Source organism: Canis lupus, chromosome 17 (assembly GCF_003254725.2).
Source record: "Canis lupus dingo isolate Sandy chromosome 17, ASM325472v2, whole genome shotgun sequence".
Lineage (NCBI taxonomy): Eukaryota > Metazoa > Chordata > Mammalia > Carnivora > Canidae > Canis > Canis lupus.
Genome location: NC_064259.1, coordinates 52,783,672 through 52,802,167, shown reverse-complemented (window position 1 = coordinate 52,802,167; position 18,496 = coordinate 52,783,672). Strand labels below are relative to the sequence as shown.

Here is an 18,496-nt window from a genome sequence, read left to right as displayed (position 1 = left end):
AAAAAAAAAAAAAGAATACACCAACAAAGGCGGCTGGCTGGGTCGGGTGATGGAGCATGCAGCTCCTGATCCTGGGGTTGTGAGTTCAAGCCCCACATTGGGTGTGGAGATTACTTATGAAAAATAAAATCTTCAAAAAAAAAAAAAAGCAAAAGAATACACCAACAGTGTTAGTGATTATCTTTATTATAAGAATACAAATATGTCTTCTTTTCTTTCTTTTAATCTGGAATAGTTCCCCCTTACCTGCAGAGGCTATGTTTCAAGATCCCCAATGGATAGGTGAAACTCCATGGGTGACACACTGCAAAAGCCAAACCACAGATAAGGGGGAACTGTGAAAACTGTGAAAACTGAATTTCCCAGATTTCAACCGTAAGCACATATTTCCTTTACAACTAAGCAAACCAGTACATGTGAGTTGTTCACAAAAAGAAGCTGACTGTGAAAGCAAGGAGGGAACGTGGGCAGAGCTAGAGGAAGACTGCAGTAGAGGGGATTGTTTTGTTTTAGGCTGAAGAACACAGGCATGGCATTATATGATGAGTGGAAATATCAACAGAGAAGGAGAGGCTGAATGCACAAGAAAAGGGGAAGATAACTGACAGTACAGGCTTCCTGAGGAGATGAGAGGGAATGAGATTTAGCTCCAATAAAGGGTTAACTTTCAACAGAGAAAGGTACTTGGTTGGCTTTGATGAGATGGAGGTAAGGGGCAGGGCTGCCTTGTTCACTTTGCATGATTGCTGCCTTGTTCACTTTGCATGATTGCTGCCTACAACAGTGCCTGGAACTGAATGGAGCATAGAAGTTTATAGGTGAAGAAGAAGGTTGAAGGATTTCTATAGGTTGACTATAGAACCTATGGAAACCATTTATTCCAGTTTAGTGAGACAGCCACTATTTAGTGCAGTGGTTCTCAAACTTTTACCAGAATGTATTATAGTGTGTTACTTTTTGTGAATCTGTATCCTTTTCTAAACTGTGAGCTCCCTAAGGGGAGAAGAAATCATGTCTTATCTCTATACCTACCATGTCATTCCAGTAACTCACTGAGGCGAGGTAGATGCTCAAGAAATGATTGTTGAATGAATGAATGAATGCGGTTATGACAGGAGACCTAATAATAGTGATAGGGATTTCATACAGCATATGTGAGTACTAGAGGGAGCTGACGAGTGACAAGTAAAAGGACGTAGACAGCCTAAAGACATAATTGCATGGAGAGCATACCTCTATACGTAAGAGGATTCCAAATAGAAACTGGAGAAATTAATTGTAGTGACAAGTGATCTGTTCTGCTCCCTATCCAATTATCCCTCATTCTTTGAATCTGACCTCCACAAGTCTCTATGGGGCAGATGAGACGATAGAGACCCACCCAGCACAGCCATCATAGATAAGAGTGGTCGTCTAATTGCTAGAGTTCTATTCCTTTGTTTAATTTAAACCAGTACAGACTTTTAAGTCTCTTACTAGGTAATACCTACCTTGCATAGTAAATTGGACCAAGTATATAGAAAGTCTTTTAAATTATTAATGACAAGACAAAAGCAAGGAGCTATTATTTGGGGGATATTTTACTTATTTTTATATGCTGAAAGCAAGAAGATGCCCCAAATTTTTAAATGCTTCAGGTCCTAGAATAGCTTCCTCCAGCCAGGTTTCAGGGCTCTGAAAGAGCTGTTGGCCTAAATAGGAACATTCCACCAAAAGAAGAGGATTGTATTTTTTTCCCCGATATACATTTTTGCTTTAAGGTTATCAAAATGGTGCTAAGAAAAGCGCTTTAAATGTGAGCAAGAAGCTGATGTGGATTAACTTTCACAGGATGCTCTGTAGAGAAAGAGAGGGTTGGATCAGAGTGATAATTCACAGATATCATCGTTTGTTATTCCTGACTTTTTTTTTTCCAAAACAGAATTGCATTGATGAAATTGAGGCCATAATCAGTGTTAAGCTCCAGCTCATCGGAATTGTTGGTATTGGGATTGCAGGTCTCACGGTGAGAAAGTTCCAGAACTTATCTTTTTTGCTTTCTAAGAAGCCTTTGCATCTTATTTGCCTTCGAGTGTGATATGTCAGTATTTTAGGAGAGATTTCTCATAAAAGACAGACACTTGTTGACAGGACATCTTCTAAGAACAAAACTCATTAGATATTATAGCAACACTCAGTTCTCTAAAATATGATACCAATTTTAACTTTAACCTAATTATGACCTTGAGTTTATCATTGCAATAACTTCATATTTTAAGGCCAACAAGCTTAAACTAAACAAGTGATTTCCAATTCTGGGTCTCTTCTTACTGTTAAACATTTAAAATAGCCTACCAGGTTAATCTCTCTCACCTATGATTTGCAGAAGCAGTGTAGTGCAATGATTAATAGTGCAAGCTTTGGCATCACACTGTCTGGGGTCACCTCTTACAAGCCCTGGGATCATGGAAAGTTTCTTACTTTCTCTATTCCTCAATTCCCTCATCTGTAAGATGAGGATTTTAATGTACTAACCTCATAAGATTGTTGTGAAGATTTCTGAAATGGGGTAATCCATATAGAGTATTGACTCATATAAAGTGTCTGGAAGATAGCACTCAGTAAATGCTAGCTCTGTACATAATCTGGGTGCTCCTGAACCCAGAATCCAGACAAAGAAAATAACCTATGTAGAAGTGTGAAGCATAGTGCACCTAGGTACCTGCAGGAGGCTCAGTGCCTCTACAGTACAAGGGTGTGCAAGAATTGATAGGGACCATAGGACTGGCAAGAGAGGACAGTGAGGAGGATGTGAGGATCCACATAACTGTGCCCTTTTGAGAGGTTAGGCTTCATCCTTAAGGTAGAGGGAAGCCACCAAGGGACAAAAGGACCTGTGTTGCCATGTGGAGGTAAGTTGGAAGGAAGTGAGATTTGAGTCAGGCTAGTAAAGAGATGATTTCCACAGTCCAGGGGTTGAGTGATAATAGCTCATGCTAAGGTAGCACTTACCCTCTAGCTCTCTATGAAGATCAATTCATGGCATAAGCTAAGGCAGAGGCAAAGGGAATTGCAAGGAAAATCATGGAATTGGCAGTTTTCTGGGACACACAAGCATCTTCCCTCTTTTCTGCATTTAGAACTCAGAGGGGTGGGGCAGTGGGTGAAATACTATGCTGAGTACCTCCTAATGCAGGAACATCTCTCGGCCCTCCTCATCTTCTATAGGGGTAGCCTAGTTGCTATTCTGTTGCTTCCTGAGGACAATTTTGAGGCAGAAGATCTGAAAATGTGCTGAATAATAGAGGTATCAAAGAGACACTCATAACAATTCTACAATCTCAATGAGCGAGCATCCTAGAGACAGTAACCCCTGACTCACGACAGTAGCAGGACAATACTGAAAAAGTTCCTTTCTGAGGGGATCCCTTTAGAATACAACCAGGACGAAGTAAGGGCTGTATCCAAGTTGACAACCACACTAAAGGGGGAAGGCTCGCTACTGGTCATCTTGAATCAGCACCCCCTGAGCTTCTGTAATTCCTTTCTTCTTAAGGTAAGAGTTGCACAATTAGCCAAATGTCCATTAGGTGTCTCTCCTGCCATATGTGGTACTGAGTTGTGGCAGCCAGAAGCTTGGAGCCCTGCTCCAGGTTCTCTTAAGCCTACCTCTTCCCTTCCGTAATAGCAGATAAGTCATGTCTTTTTAAGTTTAGCATTTATAGATTCTAGTCTGATGTAGGTTAGGATTGTGGAGAGAATCATAAGGTCATGGTACATATTTCTTTAAACAAACATTGACAGTAGTTTATTAACATGGTACCCACAGATAGCATTCCATAGGCTCTGAGAAATTGTAGGGGAAATGATTGACAACAAGAAAGATCTTTTGGTATCCTTGTATTCAAAACCATTGGTTTTTCCCAGTGTTTGGCTTTTCAAAGAATTATCCAGGAGGCAGAATATGTCAGTAATACCATATTTCAATATCTCAGTTTATACTTTCAGAATACTATTGAGTTAAATAGTGAAGCAACATTTATACTTTAAAATGAAGCAGGGAAAATGAAGAGATGCTCTACTTTGTAATATGTGGTCACTGTGGCAAAAATTCAGAGCTTTTCCAACAATAGGAAACTATTTAGACCAAAGTGTAAACAGCCAATAGTTGACATGTTAATATGGAAGTCTTTAATCAGCAGCCATAATTAATATATATAAAAATGCCACTTAAAGCCAGTAATTATTGGTATAATTATTTGTTAGACACCCATGCAATTTACTGACTTTTTAAAAAATCAATTTCTATCATTTGAATGTCATTAACAAGTGGTTCCCTCTGTTTCAGATCTTTGGCATGATATTCAGCATGGTCCTTTGCTGTGCAATACGAACCTCGAGAGATGTGATATGAAGCTACTTCTACATGAAAATTGCAACCTAGAGCTTTCATATGACTGTCACCAGAACTTTCTCCTGGCTCATTTTTAATATTCAAAGGACATTAGGATCTAAAATAATATGCTGTTAATTGTACATTTGCACATGTATGTATGTTTGGCTTGTTACTCATTTACCCCTTGAGTGAATGCTGTGTATGTTGACTGAGAGCATATTCGTGTGTGATCTGTGTATTTCTGGTGTATGCATTGTATATAATGAAATCTTTGCTGGAGATTCCTGATTCTTGTTATGTTAGAGGAACAACCTATTTGACTCTCAGAAACAAATGATAAATTTTTGATAAACTTTAAAACAACGTAGCTATTCAGAAGAAATGATAATAGGTCATTTTCTCAGATTTTAGCCATAGAAAGTTAGATACAGAGAATCTAGGGATTTCTGGTTCACAGAAGCAATAAGCTACAAGAATTGAGAGATCTTGGTGTAGTGCTAAAATTGACTGCATCTGAGTTAGATGTAAGGGTTTCCTGGGATTTTTTTTATATACATACTATCCCCAGAACACAGTAAACCACAGTTTTAGAACTAAACACATCTGTAAAACTAAATATAGCATGGAAAATCTAATTTGAAGAAGTCATACTTTCCTCGTATTTAAAAATAAAAACCTCCCTCTGGAAAGAGTGGTCACACAGACAATCATGTGCCCTATAAAACTGAGTGTCTTTAGGACTTTAAAAAAAAAAAAAACTTTTAATAACTTTTTAAGGAAATTTTTTGTTCTTATATAAATACATTTAAATAATGCTTTATTACTTTCCTTTTCTGACTCTGCTCTGAACTATAGCAATCCTCATATGAACAAAAGGGCTTTTATCTCAAATTTTTCTGTATTTCTCCAAATGTACAGATTGAAAGACTAAAGCAAGAGATCTGGCAGTTGCAAATAGTGGGAAAGAGAATTTCTACTGGCACTGTATCTATGAAATACCTCATAACTTGAGTTTACATATTTTCCTAATTTTTTGTATTTTTCTTATTCACCTAGAGACTTCATAGATTTTGATCTCCCATTTTCATCCTTTAGAATAAAACAAAATCCTTAATTCAAATATTATATCATAAGCACCCTTGACCAAACCAAAAGAAAGAAAAGAAAAAAAAAAAGAAAGAAAGAAAAGCATCTACCAGTTGTGCGCACACGCAGAAACAAGCTAAGTAAATTAAAATACTTAAACACAGAGAACAGAGATATGTTTTTTCTGTGTAAGTCTCCTATAAAAATAAAATTTTCATATTCTTTATGGTCTTGATACGTCAATTTAGGTGTGTAAACCCAAATTTAGGATCTAAATTGATATTTTGGCCAATTTTTAATAACAGTACATTTAATAGATCATGGAGGGGTTTTTAAATTATATTTTAAAAGACTACACAAAAATGAAAGTACTAGGGACTTTCAAAACACACACACACTTGTGAGAACATAAGTCTTCGGGTGTGCACTAAAGGAAAATGTACACCCCCAAGAAACTTTTACAAAACATTTTGCTGAAAAGACTTAACCACTACAAATAGTCTCATTGGCATAGAAAACCACACTTCTGCCATACTTTTGACTGCTACTAACTTTGGAGGAAGCTTTTCTAGAAAAAAAGATTGAAAGCAAGTTAAAAATTGAATTATACTTTACTGTGTCCATAACTAAAGAAAAGATATTTTTAAGAAAATCACTTCTTGAAATAGATGTCTATACCCTAGTAGGTGAGAAATAGAACCTTTTAAGCCAAGACTAAACAGTCCATTTCTCTTACTGGCTTTAGTTCATCCTCTACCTGAACATAGGTCCAAGTGCTTAGGTTTCTTCCACCTCAGAGTTATCGCTGATTCAGGTATAGAGTTTCATTCTATACCTGAATTAACAACCCTAAAGAAGACTACAATACTTAGAAGTATAAGAGTAGGAATCTGTTCCATCTATGGTTAATGTATCCCTCTTGGGAGTAATGTTTCCAAAATATGTACCACGAGTAAAATTAGAGAATCCCACCCCTGAGTGAGGGTAGATTTCTATATATCATATATATATATATATATATATATATATATATATATATATGTATGTATCCTAAATCTATATATATCTTGAATTCCTATATATCTTGAATCTATAAGTGTTTTGATTCTATATATCTTGAATATATAACTCTTGAATATATATATAACTTGAATATATGTATGCATGAATGTGTGTGTATGCAGACATGTATACATATATGGGTACATATAAATGCACACATATATATAAATTTTTGGTTATGTCTGTTTACCTGAACTGATTTGAGATCAGACCCAAACATATTCTTAAGCATCTGGTACCAAGGCACTAAAATTAAAATTTCTTGATGAACATTTTAAATTATTTCAAATTAAATTTTCTATGTACTGGAATTGCTTGTTTGATTTATCTTAAAAGTCTATCATATACACACGTTTCACAACTTATCTAAATGTCCAACTACCAAACAATGTAGTGTAAAAAAAAAAAAAAGAAAGAAAGAAAGTGTAGTAACCCTTCTATAGTGTTACTATGAGAAGCTAAACTTAAAAGCAACACCCTAAGGACCTTCATGCAAATAGTTATATTTCAATTAGCATTGTCTCATCCAACTTCTACATCTCTTCCCCAGCATAGCTCCTTTGTTTCCATGTTTCGCTCTGTAAAGCTGCACACCTGCACACTGACATGGGGGCCATCGTGGTCCACCACACAGTCTTCAAGGATAGTTACTCTCCGTTCCCCATGTGCTCTGTTAATAGGTTTGCTTGATGAGAACAAGGCTTGTGGGAAGAAGGCAGTGAAGGAGATAGCATATCTTCCCTTCTGAAGTAAGTATCAAAGATTAAAAGGAAGAGGCACCCTTGGGAATTCAGGAAGTGCACCCCAACTTTCCTGGTTCAGTGCTCTGTTGACATCCCCTTTTGACCACCACCCCATGATACCAGCAACCCTTTTTTACCCACCCCTATGTGGGAGCATTCCTAGGCCCCTGAAGCTAATCAATTAACCACATCATCTTGATTTGGATTCATCAAAATCAAATTTGTATTAAGGTGTATTTTAAGGGGAACAAAAGGTTTCTACTTTCTTTCAACATGATTCTTTTTTTCCTATAAAATGTATCAGTAAGTTATTATATGTAGGTGTCCATTGAAAAGTAAAAAGACTACACTAATGCAAAATGTTATTAATCATTTTGTTGGTATCCTCACTGTCAACAAAAGTTAAATACATTCCAGGAAACCACTATTTCAATGGCTACCTCCTAGGGATATGGAAAGCATGAAATTCAGAAGTAAAATGTCCTGAATGTTACAAAGCAAAAGCCATGCTGATTTCATAAAGTTTTTAAAAACCCATCTGAAGCTTTGGGATTTGTTTTCATTTTTTTTTCTTGTATAATTTAATGATGGTTTTACTTATATTAAATAGAAGAAATTTAAATTAAATTAAAAGAAATAACCAACCATGAAGTTAGCAAACCTGGCAACTAATGAATATTATCTAAATTGTTATAATTATATTGATGAGAGTTTCTGTTAATTATAAATCAAACATGCATCATCATGTACAACTGAAGATCCTTCTGCATGATACCAAATACCTATTTGAACCATTCACTTGTTGGATTAATGAATAGCTTTTGATGTATTTCCCAATTCTATTTTAATTCAAAGACTTGACATCAATAGCCATAGCCAGAATCCCTATATTTACCTCTGGGCCTGCTCTGCCTGATAAGATGCAACTGACTCTAATACTAGATTTTTTTTTTTTTTTTTTTTTTTTTTTTTTTACTTTGCTGGGAGTACTATTTTATATGTTTGAAAAAACTCTTCAGGAGATAGTGATATGCTAAGATGAACAAGAGAAGTCTGCCTTCAAGGAGTTTAGAGTGGAAAAAAAGCAAATATAATTCCCGTGATATGATATCCATTAACCATGAGTAGACCCTCTCTACCTTGGAAAGGATGGTCCAGGAAGAGAGATTTTCCTGAATTTTGAGATCTCTAAACTGAGTGCTAAAGAACTCATACAAATTAGCCAAATAAGAAGTAATAGCAGTAGAGAAGAAAAGCAGATCACTGGGGGACAGACATCAAGTAGGCCCTGAAACAGACAACCTGAAAACATTCCAAAAGGGCATGTCAAGAACTAGGGAGATAAAGGACCCCGTTAAACTGTACCAAGGAGTCTTATCTTTGTATAGCTATCATTGGAAAGATTTTAAACAATGAGTTACAAAATCAAATTTGAACCTTTTAAAAATCAGTTAGCTTTAGCATGAACAATCATTGGAGGGCAAGGGCCAGAGGATTTCATGAGGATTCCCAGCTAATATACTGGGATTCCTATCAAGTAGACAGATACAGGGGAAATCAAGGGAAGGAGGAACCTAGAATCATTCCCAGGTCTCCTGATAGCTAGAGGATGGTGGTACCCAGGAGAAAAAGGAGACTGCAGTGATGAAGCAATTTGGAGATGACTAGGACATCCAAGAGGAAACATAATCAGGCACTGGATACATGCCCTGAGCTCAGGAAAGGAGACTAGGCTAAAACTATAGTTTAGCAATCTGCAATATAAAAGTAGTAGTGCCCATATTTGAACAATATGGGTAGTTTCATGTTGAAGACCTCAGTGAGAAAGTCTCAAAAACTAGAATCCTCTACTCCAGTAAAATTTAAAGCCCAAAACAGTTCTTTACTCCCCATCCATTCCTCCATCTAAAGCTAGAGGGTCTCTATCAGGTACCTGCTTTCCATCAATAGCTGCCATCTAAACCATATTTTATTGAAATAGGTAGTTTCTCATATGTTCTACATTTAACAATGTCCAAAGGGCCAGTAGGACACATAAGATTATCACAGCACTATTCCTTCTTTCACAAAATGTGCAATCACTCCTACAGCACAAAGCAAAATTACATTCCCAGAGGAAGTACAGTTCAGAACTACATTACAGTTGCCCGCTAGACCATCGCATGGATTTCTAGACATCTTAGAGAAGGGTAGCAAGAAAAAGAATGAAAAGAGAAAATGTTGACTTAGGCCTCATTAGGACTTATTGTAAATGCCATAGGTGTATCATGTTGTGAATCCAAATATATGACCATCACTGGGCCCTCTAGGGTAACAGAAAGGTCAGAGAAGATCAGGACCTATATATTGCACCATTAGTAAGTCATTGTCAACCTTACTGGAAACAGTTTCAAGGGAAGATAGGAATAGGAGTCAAATCATAGTGAGTTGAGAAGAGAATGAGAAGTGAGGAAATAGTGTAGGAAAGTTGGTATAGTCTGCATGTTTGTTTCCCTCTAAAATTCATGTGTTGAAATCCTAATGCCCAATGTAATGGTATTAGGAGGTGAGGTCTTTTGGAGGTTCCTAGGTCATAAGAGTAGAGCCCCCATGAATGGGATTAGTGTTCTTATAAAAGAGACACCACAGAGATCTCTTGCCCCTTCCACCAAGTGAGGACACAGTGAGAAGGACCAGCTATGAAGTAGGAAAAAAAATCTCTCACTGAACCATGACCACATTGAGCACCACAACCTTGAACTTCCCAGCCTCCAAAATAGATTTCTATTATTTATAAGCTACCCATCCTGTGGTATTTTGTTATAGCAGCCCAAACAGATTAAGATGGGATTTTTACACACAAAAAAAAATTTGGAATAAGAACTCAAAGAGAGAAAAGTAAATAAATAGAAAGCTGTACAGGCTCACAAGAAGGCTGTTTGCTTGTTTTTGCTTTTGCTTTTTTATTTAGGAAGGACTGAAGGATAACTTATGCTGAGGAGAAAAAGTCAATAAAGAGGAAGCAAGAGAAAAGAGAAAATAACAAAGTCCTAAAGGAATGAGGGATGGGATCTTTTGAAACCAGTGAGAAAGATGCTAAATCAGTCAGTACTTTTCAGTTGCAAATGTCAGAAACACAACTCTGACTAGTTTAGCAGTTATGATTAAAAGTTACAATTTCATTAAGAGTTGAAGCCAGCTTCTGATCAGACTTAAATGATATCATTAGGTCTCTCTCCTTCACTCTTTCTTGCTGTTGTCTGGGTTGACTTTATTCTCAGGCTGGCTATTTCTAGAAGATGCCAAAGATGGCCAGCAGTGGCTCCAGGCTCACAGCTTACAAACCCCAACAGGCCAACATTCCTCTTTGTCCAATAATTATAATAAAAGCCCTGAAACCGACTCCTACTGGAAGAGATTAGTTTACATGCCCATCCCTCAGTCTGTCAGGCCTCGTTGAGCCTAAATAGCACGCCCACCTCCATCATTTGAATTGCAAACGTTGGTGGGGGTAGTACAGGGTGAGGGGCACTTGGAGGGATGACAGGTGGAAGTCCTGGCTAGGAGGTAAAAGTTGGGATGGGAACAGAAATGGACACCCCAGTGGAACTCACTACGCTTGTGGTCCCAGTGAGAGTCAACCCCTACTTGATCATCAACATCACACCCTTCCAGGAGGAGCAGGCCTTGTCCCCAGACCCAAATGCTGAAGAACAAAGCATGAATCTGCCCATGCCCAGCAGGTGCTCTGTGCCCTGTGGCTGTGCAGCACTCTGCAACCCGCCACTCCTCTTTGCTGGCCTACTCCAGCCCTGTTGTCAATCACTCTGGGTCCCTGAATGAGAAAGTACACTCCCAAGAGACAATGACCTTAAGCATCATACCTTGTAACCTGAGGATTTGGAAATCCTGGCTGGAAAAGACAACTCCAGAAAGACTCTGATGTCATTGGACAGGCCCATAATTATCAGGAATTGCTAACCACCTTTGTGCTGCAAAACTCAAGGGAATAGACTCTTGGATTTGTGTGATACATCTAAAGAAAGCACCAAAGCCTGACTGCACACTGTCCTGTGACCTGAAAGTAAAAGTTTCTTGGAATTGAAGTAGACACATCTGATGAGACAGCTTTTCCAAGATGTGTGGACAGGTCTATAAACCTTTTTCTTGCTGTTGCTTCTTCTCTCTGCTTCTTCCATGGAAAGACCCTGTCCTTGTCCTCATTTCCCAAGCCCTTGCAAAAGAGGAGAACCTAGTCTTTTAATTATGGCCTTTCAGAAACAGCCTCATCATGATCCTGGGACACATTAATTTTCACTTTTTTCTGAAGAGTTAGAATTTTCAGAATTCACAAAAGTCTCCTTTCATCTAAACTGGTTTGTGGTTTCTGAATTTGCAACCTTACAGATTGTATTATCAATAACACATTTGGCTCCAAACAGTCCTTTTGAGATAAAAATAGTGTTTTAAAGCATCTTTCAAGTTTTGCTATTTTTCACAAAGTTCATCAGCATTGCTTCATGTTTATATCTGCTTGTATCTTCCAATGTACTCAGTTCATTCTTTCAGTGCACTCCTGCAGTATTCACTAGTGTGCTTTCATGGTCGCTATCAACAGAGACTTCCACTTCCCGAGGCATGCATGACTCCAGGTTTGCCTTCATAGGCAAATTGGAATAAATGCCAATAAATATTTCAGTTGGCTATTCTCATACCTAGAGTCCTGGTTTAAAACCATCATACAAGTTGGAATTATTTCTTCTGCGTATAATTAAGTTTTATATTTTCTTCCTGTCAAACTTCTTTAAGAAACCATGTACCCAATAAGGTGATGCTGGCTGGCTCAGTGTGTTGAGGTGACTTCCAACACTTACAACCTTGAAAAAAATAGGCTTTTTAAAAAGATTTATTTATATATTTGAGAAAGAGAGCCTGGGGGATGAGGGAGAACCTCAAGCAGACCCTCTCCCTTCCACTGAACATGGAGCCCTACACAGAGCTCAATCCCATGGCCCTGAGATCATGACCTGAACCAAAATCAAGAGTTGAATTCCTGACTGAGCCACCTAGGTACCCTGAAAAGACAGGCCTTAGATGAGAAGTAATTGAGAGTTTCTCCTGCTAACCTTCCTTGTTGCTTAGATGTGGCCTTAAGTGGTTCCTAACTGCTAAGCACTTCCCTCTGACATAGGACATGACAACCAGGAAAAATCCTTCCTGGTATCAAGGGACAAAACCATTAAATAGAAAGAACTTGACTCTTGATCAATGGTGCTTTCAATGAAATATTCTGATCAAAATGTGAAAATTAATAAAAGGAAATCTTCTTCAGAATGTCATCCACCAGCTAGGAGAGGGAGTTCTCATGGCTCAACACATCTTGTCAATTTCAGGTTCCATGAAAGTTATATGTGATTAGTGCCAGTTAGATATGAATATTAGACATTTTATTCATTAATCAAAGATCTGTGTTTGATATACGGTTTTTAGAAGGGGTGTTATAACTCTGCAGCTTTAAGTGTTCATGTTTACCTAGTGATATGAGAACACAAACGCCCAGATTAATATTTGAAGACTGATGTCAACCTCAAATATTAAGGTAAGCATAGGGGCACCTGGGTGGCCCAGTTGTTGAGTGTCTGCCTTTGGCTCAGGTCATGATCCTAGGGTCCTAGGATCAAGTCCTGCATCAGGCTTCTAACAGGGAATCTGCTTCTCCCTCTGCCTATGTCTCTGCCTCTCTGTGTGTGTCTTTCATGAATAAATAAATTTAAAAAAATAAGGTAAGCATAACATGGATTCCTGACCTTGTATGTAAATGTACTACTATTCCCTCCCTATTGGCAGGTAATAATCCATCTACACTACCTCACCACTTGCATGCACACACACAAACACACACACACACACACACACACACACACACACACACATCTGGGGCACTGTCGGCATGTAGGCATTTACAAGATGCCCAGCTGAATGCAGCCAGTGACTGTGGGATACAGCAAAGCCAACCATCCCTGCTGATAATTGATTTTTACCCTAGTGGTAGCAGTTTAAATGGAGAGAAATGGGAAAATACAGGATAAATCATCTTTTTGAGGTCAAGTCTGCAGGGTACTAGGTCTGTCTCACTTCATGCATCTGTTGAAACTAAATTCATGAAAGAGTACCCAAGGAGAGAAAAGATAATAAATTGCCACTTACCAAGTGCATTTGCTGGAAAACAGTGTTTCAATATTGATGAAGGTGTAGGTTAGAATTTAGGATGATTCTATACTATTTAATCCCTTAGTACTCGCTCCCTGTCCCTAAAATCTTTCATAATCATACTAGTTTTTCAGGACATCAAAAGCCAAAACAGCATAAGTTGCTTTTGGTATAAATACTGAAAAGTGTCTCCTATTACTGGAAAGAATACAAAGGATTTAGACCTCCACATGTAAAATGATCATGGCCTCTTTTCTAGGCTTTTGGGGTATAACTTTCATAAGTCAATTGGCCCATCAGAGTAATTAAATTAATGAGAATAGTTTTTAGAATAGAATATACTGTCTCCTGAATTTTGGTGAAGTTTTATCCTGTGCATTTGAATAACTAGAATAAAGTGCCACTTGCAGATTTCACATATTCTTTACTCTCCATCTCCTTTCCAGTTCTGCTTCTAGCCTTTGGAATTAAGTGTCTCCAGTACGCTGATGTGCTATGTTTCTTCAGCTTCTGATCACATTACCCTTATAACTCCATAGCATCCCCACATTCATTTTCTGTCAAGACAAACCTCGTGTCATGGCCTTTTGTTAAGGAAACATGCTCAAGGCTCTTTTGTTAGTATTTTATATCCCTCTTTGCCATTTTACCTGCACTCTGCCCTTTCAGTGGAAACTATCCCTCATATGAGCCCAAAAGGCTCTTTCATTCACCTTTTCTTCTAAAGCCCTTAAAAGCTTTAACTTCTAGAGAAGTTAAAGAGCGTAGTTAGAGCGTAGGCTCTCTAACGCATGTGTGGGTATGGACTTGGATGAAATAGTACTCAAAATGTACACACTGTGTTGTGAAATATATTGATATTTTATTAATTTTATTCCAGGTAAACACACTTAACCGAATTGCAAATTACATCACTATTGAAGTTAGATAGAAAATCCCACCACATAGGACTTCTGAGGTTTGGTACAATAGTTTGTCTTGATGGCCTCATGTATACAATCACTATAGTCAGTATTACACTTGCCACACTTACAGCTTGCAGCTACAGGGTAGGAGAAATAGGGAGTAACATGGCGTGGGCATCCTGGTATTTCTACAGTCTTGTACATAAAGTCTCTATATGTACAAACATCCTGGGACAGAGCATATTTTGGAAGAAATAGTTTGCCATTGATATCCTGAGGAAAGAACAGAAAAGGAAGAATAATGTTAATTCATTTATATTCCTTTGATACAAATAAGACTAGGGGAAGATTCCTTAGTCTCATTCCCCAGTACCAATTCAACATATCCACACTGAATCCTATAGAGACAAAATACATACATATGTACATATGTACGTACACACACACACACACACACATACACACACCTTTTATCCTTGATCATGGAAACAAGATAAGGTTTAAATAAATTCTGGGAGTAAAACTATTATAAAATTATCTATATCATTTGTGCTAAGTAGACCCATATAATATTATAATCTTGAGACTCTACCCCTAAGGAGACAATAACTATTAGATTTGGGAAATGAGGTTGTTATTATCTCATTTCCTTTCTGAATAGAAATGGACTGAGTCTAGGTTTATCTAACTTACAGCCAAAAGAAGGGAGATGAACTACATACCCGTGTCATACAATATCCAGCACAGATGGTGGTGTTGATGGTTAGGCAGTAAGCACACTCTTTCCTTTCGACATGCATCGTATACTCAGTAGGAAAACAAAAAGACATTGCTTGCCCACATGCTAGGCCAAAAAGCATGGACATCAGGTAGATAGCAGTCATGCTAAATCAAAAATAAAATTAAAGAATCTATTACATATATGCTTTAGGACATTCAGAGGGGACATGTGAAAAGAGCTAAAATGGGTGTATGTGTGTGTAATTGTTTGTATTTAGTAAATGCCTACTTCATCCTAGGGCCTATATTAGGTGCTTTTCCATAGTTAATACTCTCAATAACCTTTCTTTATGCATTTAGATGTGGCTATGAGCCATATACCTCATAATGTAGGAACTCACACAGTGAAGGTTCTGCTTACAGGTGCCACTTAGCAGCACTGGGCAGTGAAAAGGACAGCCTAAAAAACATCACAACAGAACAGTGGCAAAGGCATATAATGTCAACTAAATGTAAAACAATTCATACAGTGGAAACAGTCCAAATACCTGCCTCTAATTATAAGAAGTCAACTAAGAGCAAGACCTCAGTAGGGGCTTTCTCAGAACTGTAGTTTTCTAAAAACTTTGGTTTGGTGGCTTAAAATGCCAACAGGCTGGTCATAATCAGAAAGCCTGAAGAAACCATAAAAATGTATAATCAAACTTCAGTACCATTTCAATGCAAAGCATCTGCATATAATTCTATCCAATGTCTGTCAAGGAAGACAAGATGAAGCCAGAGAATTTCCAGAATAGGTCAATTAAAATCACCACTGGTATACCATCAAGGACAAATCCACTGTGGGTTAGCCCAGAAAAGTAAAATAAGTTTTGGCTGTATGAAAGACAACAGAGGGCCTCAGACAGAAGGAGAATATGTATCTCAACAGAACCTGTCTAATGGAGAGTTTGTTCAATATCAACTGGTTATTATAATGAACTGGATAATATAATTATGACTTATGGCAAATAAGTTAGATAAACATATAATGAGCATTTGAACCAGGCAATGAGAAATATAAAATGGATGAGCTGTGGTCCTTGACTTCAAGGGCTGACAGTCTAAGCAGAGGAGATAAGTATGAGCACTAATAAGAAAAATATTGGTCTAAATATTCTGAAAGAGTACAAACTATGACTCTGAGATGCAATATTATCAAAAATTTCTTCTATATAAACAAGAAAGTGAAGTAATTCACTAAAAAGGGTTTCCTCATTTACTCATTTAGATAAAATGTTGCATATTCAAATATTCTTCAGAATTTTTTGGTATTTCAATTAAAGGAGCAAAAATATAAGAATTCCTTGTTTATGGAGCCTGGTTTCTTAAGTGCTTCACAAATGTGAGCTCACTTTATGGTACAGAATTGGTTCTGTTATTTTAGAACCACAGACCTAGAGGATCCTCTAAAAATGATATAAAATACTCAGCTGTCATGGCCTCTCTAGCCAGCCAACCACTGGGGTTTGCATTAAAAATATTTAACCCACATATTTTAGCTCTGTAATTCTATATAAAATAAATGTGTGGTGATCTAGTGGTGAGTCCTGGACTTAAGGAACAGAATCCTATGTCAAGATCTCTCATGGATTTATGAGAAACTAACTAAAATATTTAATCTGTCTGGGCCTTATTTTCCCATCTGGAAAACATAGGAAGATAAACCTTTTTTAATTGTAGGATAAAACACTGTTTTAGAACTTTTACCCATTGTTGTCATATTCATTAAGGACATTATATTTTTTCAAGGTTCCTCTTTTATAAAATGTAAAATTCTAAACTAACAAAGGGAAAAATTAAAAGTGCTGAATTACCAGCAATAGTAGCTGTATAATACTATGGAAATAAAAAAAGAATTATTCTTTTCTCTATTGCAAATAGTAAAACTTTACCTAGAGAATCTTTCTGAGCCTCAATTTCCTCATCTATAAAAGGAAGGCTTGGAACCAGAAGATGAACAAAAAGGCCTTATTAGCACAAACAGACTGTGATTCTATGTGATAAATTAGTGTCAGGTCCCTATTCTAAAAGGGGGACCCTATTCCAGATTTCATTACAATTCTGTGTAACTGAGCAACTTAATATATTCTTGCCTTCATTTTTCCATATGCTCCTTCCTAAAATCATAAAAAGAATAAAATATATGTGAAGCTTTTAGAATGGTATGGAAGAAAGACTAGTAACTATATAACACTATATAAATCAGTACTAATTAATACCTCCCTATAGGATCTGCCATAATTTCTCCTTTATTGTCACCTGAATTCTAATCTCTAAACTCAATTGTCTCTTTTAAAATAATCATAAATGATGTATTGAGGACCTAAAAACAGAAGGCATGATATGACTTCAGGCCCTAAATAATGAGAGATGCCTTTTTCAGTGGCATGACCATTTGTCTACACTTTCAACATTTTTCCTTATTATACGATATCTTCTTTCCTTTGCCACTTACTCCACCTTTCTCTCCCTCCTTCTCTTTTTTGTTCTATCTTCACTCTTAATAAACACATTGCTCTCTACTCTTCTAATTTCCTTTGCCAATCTTTTCTCTCCAAATTCCTTACTATGCTATATAAAGAATCAATTGCTCACCCTATGAGCAATCCAGGAACTTTACTAAGGCAATATATTTTTCTAGAAACCAAAATGTACTATAAAGCAGGTGTGTACATTAGACATTATCCAAAGTGAGTGTACTATAAGTTTTCCCAGAAGTATATGATCATCAAAGTACAGATTATTCAGTTGATAAAAATGTTAAAATCAAAAAGTAGCTAGAAAGGGAAAACCATGAACATCAATCAGCCTTCATTAGGAAACTGACCAGTTGTTCCTCTTACTTTAAGTCAATGAAATTTTTCTTATCCTTATATATGCAGTTCACCAACATTTACCAACCACTGAACAATTCTGGAGCAATAATTAGAATTCTTAGAGTCTACAGAAGCAAATTATCATTTAGCATTTGCCATTTTTAAATATCGGCTGAAATGGTAAAAATGAAAAAAGAATTAGAATAAGAATGTTTCATTTCACAAAGCCTCCTCAGTGTAGATACCTACCTTACTTTGCATTGGTGAGCTGGTGGTATAATGACCCAGACTAAAAGCTCTTGGTTCATTTTATACCCTTCAGGATAATTCCTCTCTGATCTTCTCGTTTATATAATTGCATTTGAATTACTGCTTTCTTATCTGAAAAAAACATCTATTGAAAATTCATACTGAACCCCAAATAAAATATGTTTAGACAAACAATTTCACAACATACTGCTCTGGAAACTCTGACATTATTACAGCATGAATTTTCCTCTCTCCTATTTCAAAATAAAATTACCCTCTTAAATACATCCTTTATTAATATTTATTAGT

General features: G+C 36.9%; 3 protein-coding genes across 6 annotated transcripts in view; 1 reads left to right on the top strand and 2 right to left on the bottom strand.

Annotated features, from left to right (window-relative positions):
* Positions 1-7,809, top strand: part of TSPAN2 (tetraspanin 2) — a 57,421-nt gene extending 49,612 nt beyond the window's left edge. For 2 of the 4 annotated variants that reach the window (XM_025453421.3, XM_025453422.3), the window contains exons 7-8: positions 1,922-2,005; positions 4,328-7,809. In XM_025453421.3, the coding sequence (XP_025309206.1) occupies positions 1,922-2,005; positions 4,328-4,393 (150 nt within the window). In that variant the 3' untranslated portion in view covers positions 4,394-7,809. The remainder of the gene's footprint in view (positions 1-1,921; positions 2,006-4,327) is intronic. The other 2 variants (XM_049095668.1, XM_025453423.3) reach the window with 1 other exon arrangement.
* Positions 7,810-14,295: 6,486 nt separating this feature from the next.
* TSHB (thyroid stimulating hormone subunit beta) lies at positions 14,296-18,319 on the bottom strand. The gene is made up of 3 exons (XM_035700787.2): positions 18,188-18,319; positions 15,083-15,245; positions 14,296-14,633 (listed from the first exon to the last, which is right to left on the bottom strand). The coding sequence occupies exons 1-3, from the start codon at positions 18,244-18,246 to the stop codon at positions 14,379-14,381; spliced, it is 477 nt and encodes a 158-aa protein (XP_035556680.1). The 5' UTR covers positions 18,247-18,319; the 3' UTR covers positions 14,296-14,378.
* SYCP1 (synaptonemal complex protein 1) overlaps positions 18,188-18,496 on the bottom strand; it is a 142,576-nt gene continuing 142,267 nt past the window's right edge. The window contains exon 33 of the mRNA XM_049095413.1: positions 18,188-18,319. Within this exon, the coding sequence (XP_048951370.1) occupies positions 18,305-18,319 (15 nt within the window). The 3' untranslated portion in view covers positions 18,188-18,304. The remainder of the gene's footprint in view (positions 18,320-18,496) is intronic.

Excerpts from the sequence above, each read along its gene's own strand:
- TSHB (XM_035700787.2), bottom strand. The coding sequence starts at position 18,246 with ATGAACCAAGAGCTTTTAGTCTGGGTCATTATACCACCAGCTCACCAA. Across the intron at positions 15,246-18,187 it reads GCTCACCAATGCAAAGTAAG|CATGACTGCTATCTACCTGA; the intron begins GTAGGTATCTAC and ends TTTTTGATTTAG. Across the intron at positions 14,634-15,082 it reads CTGGATATTGTATGACACGG|GATATCAATGGCAAACTATT; the intron begins GTATGTAGTTCA and ends TTCTTTCCTCAG.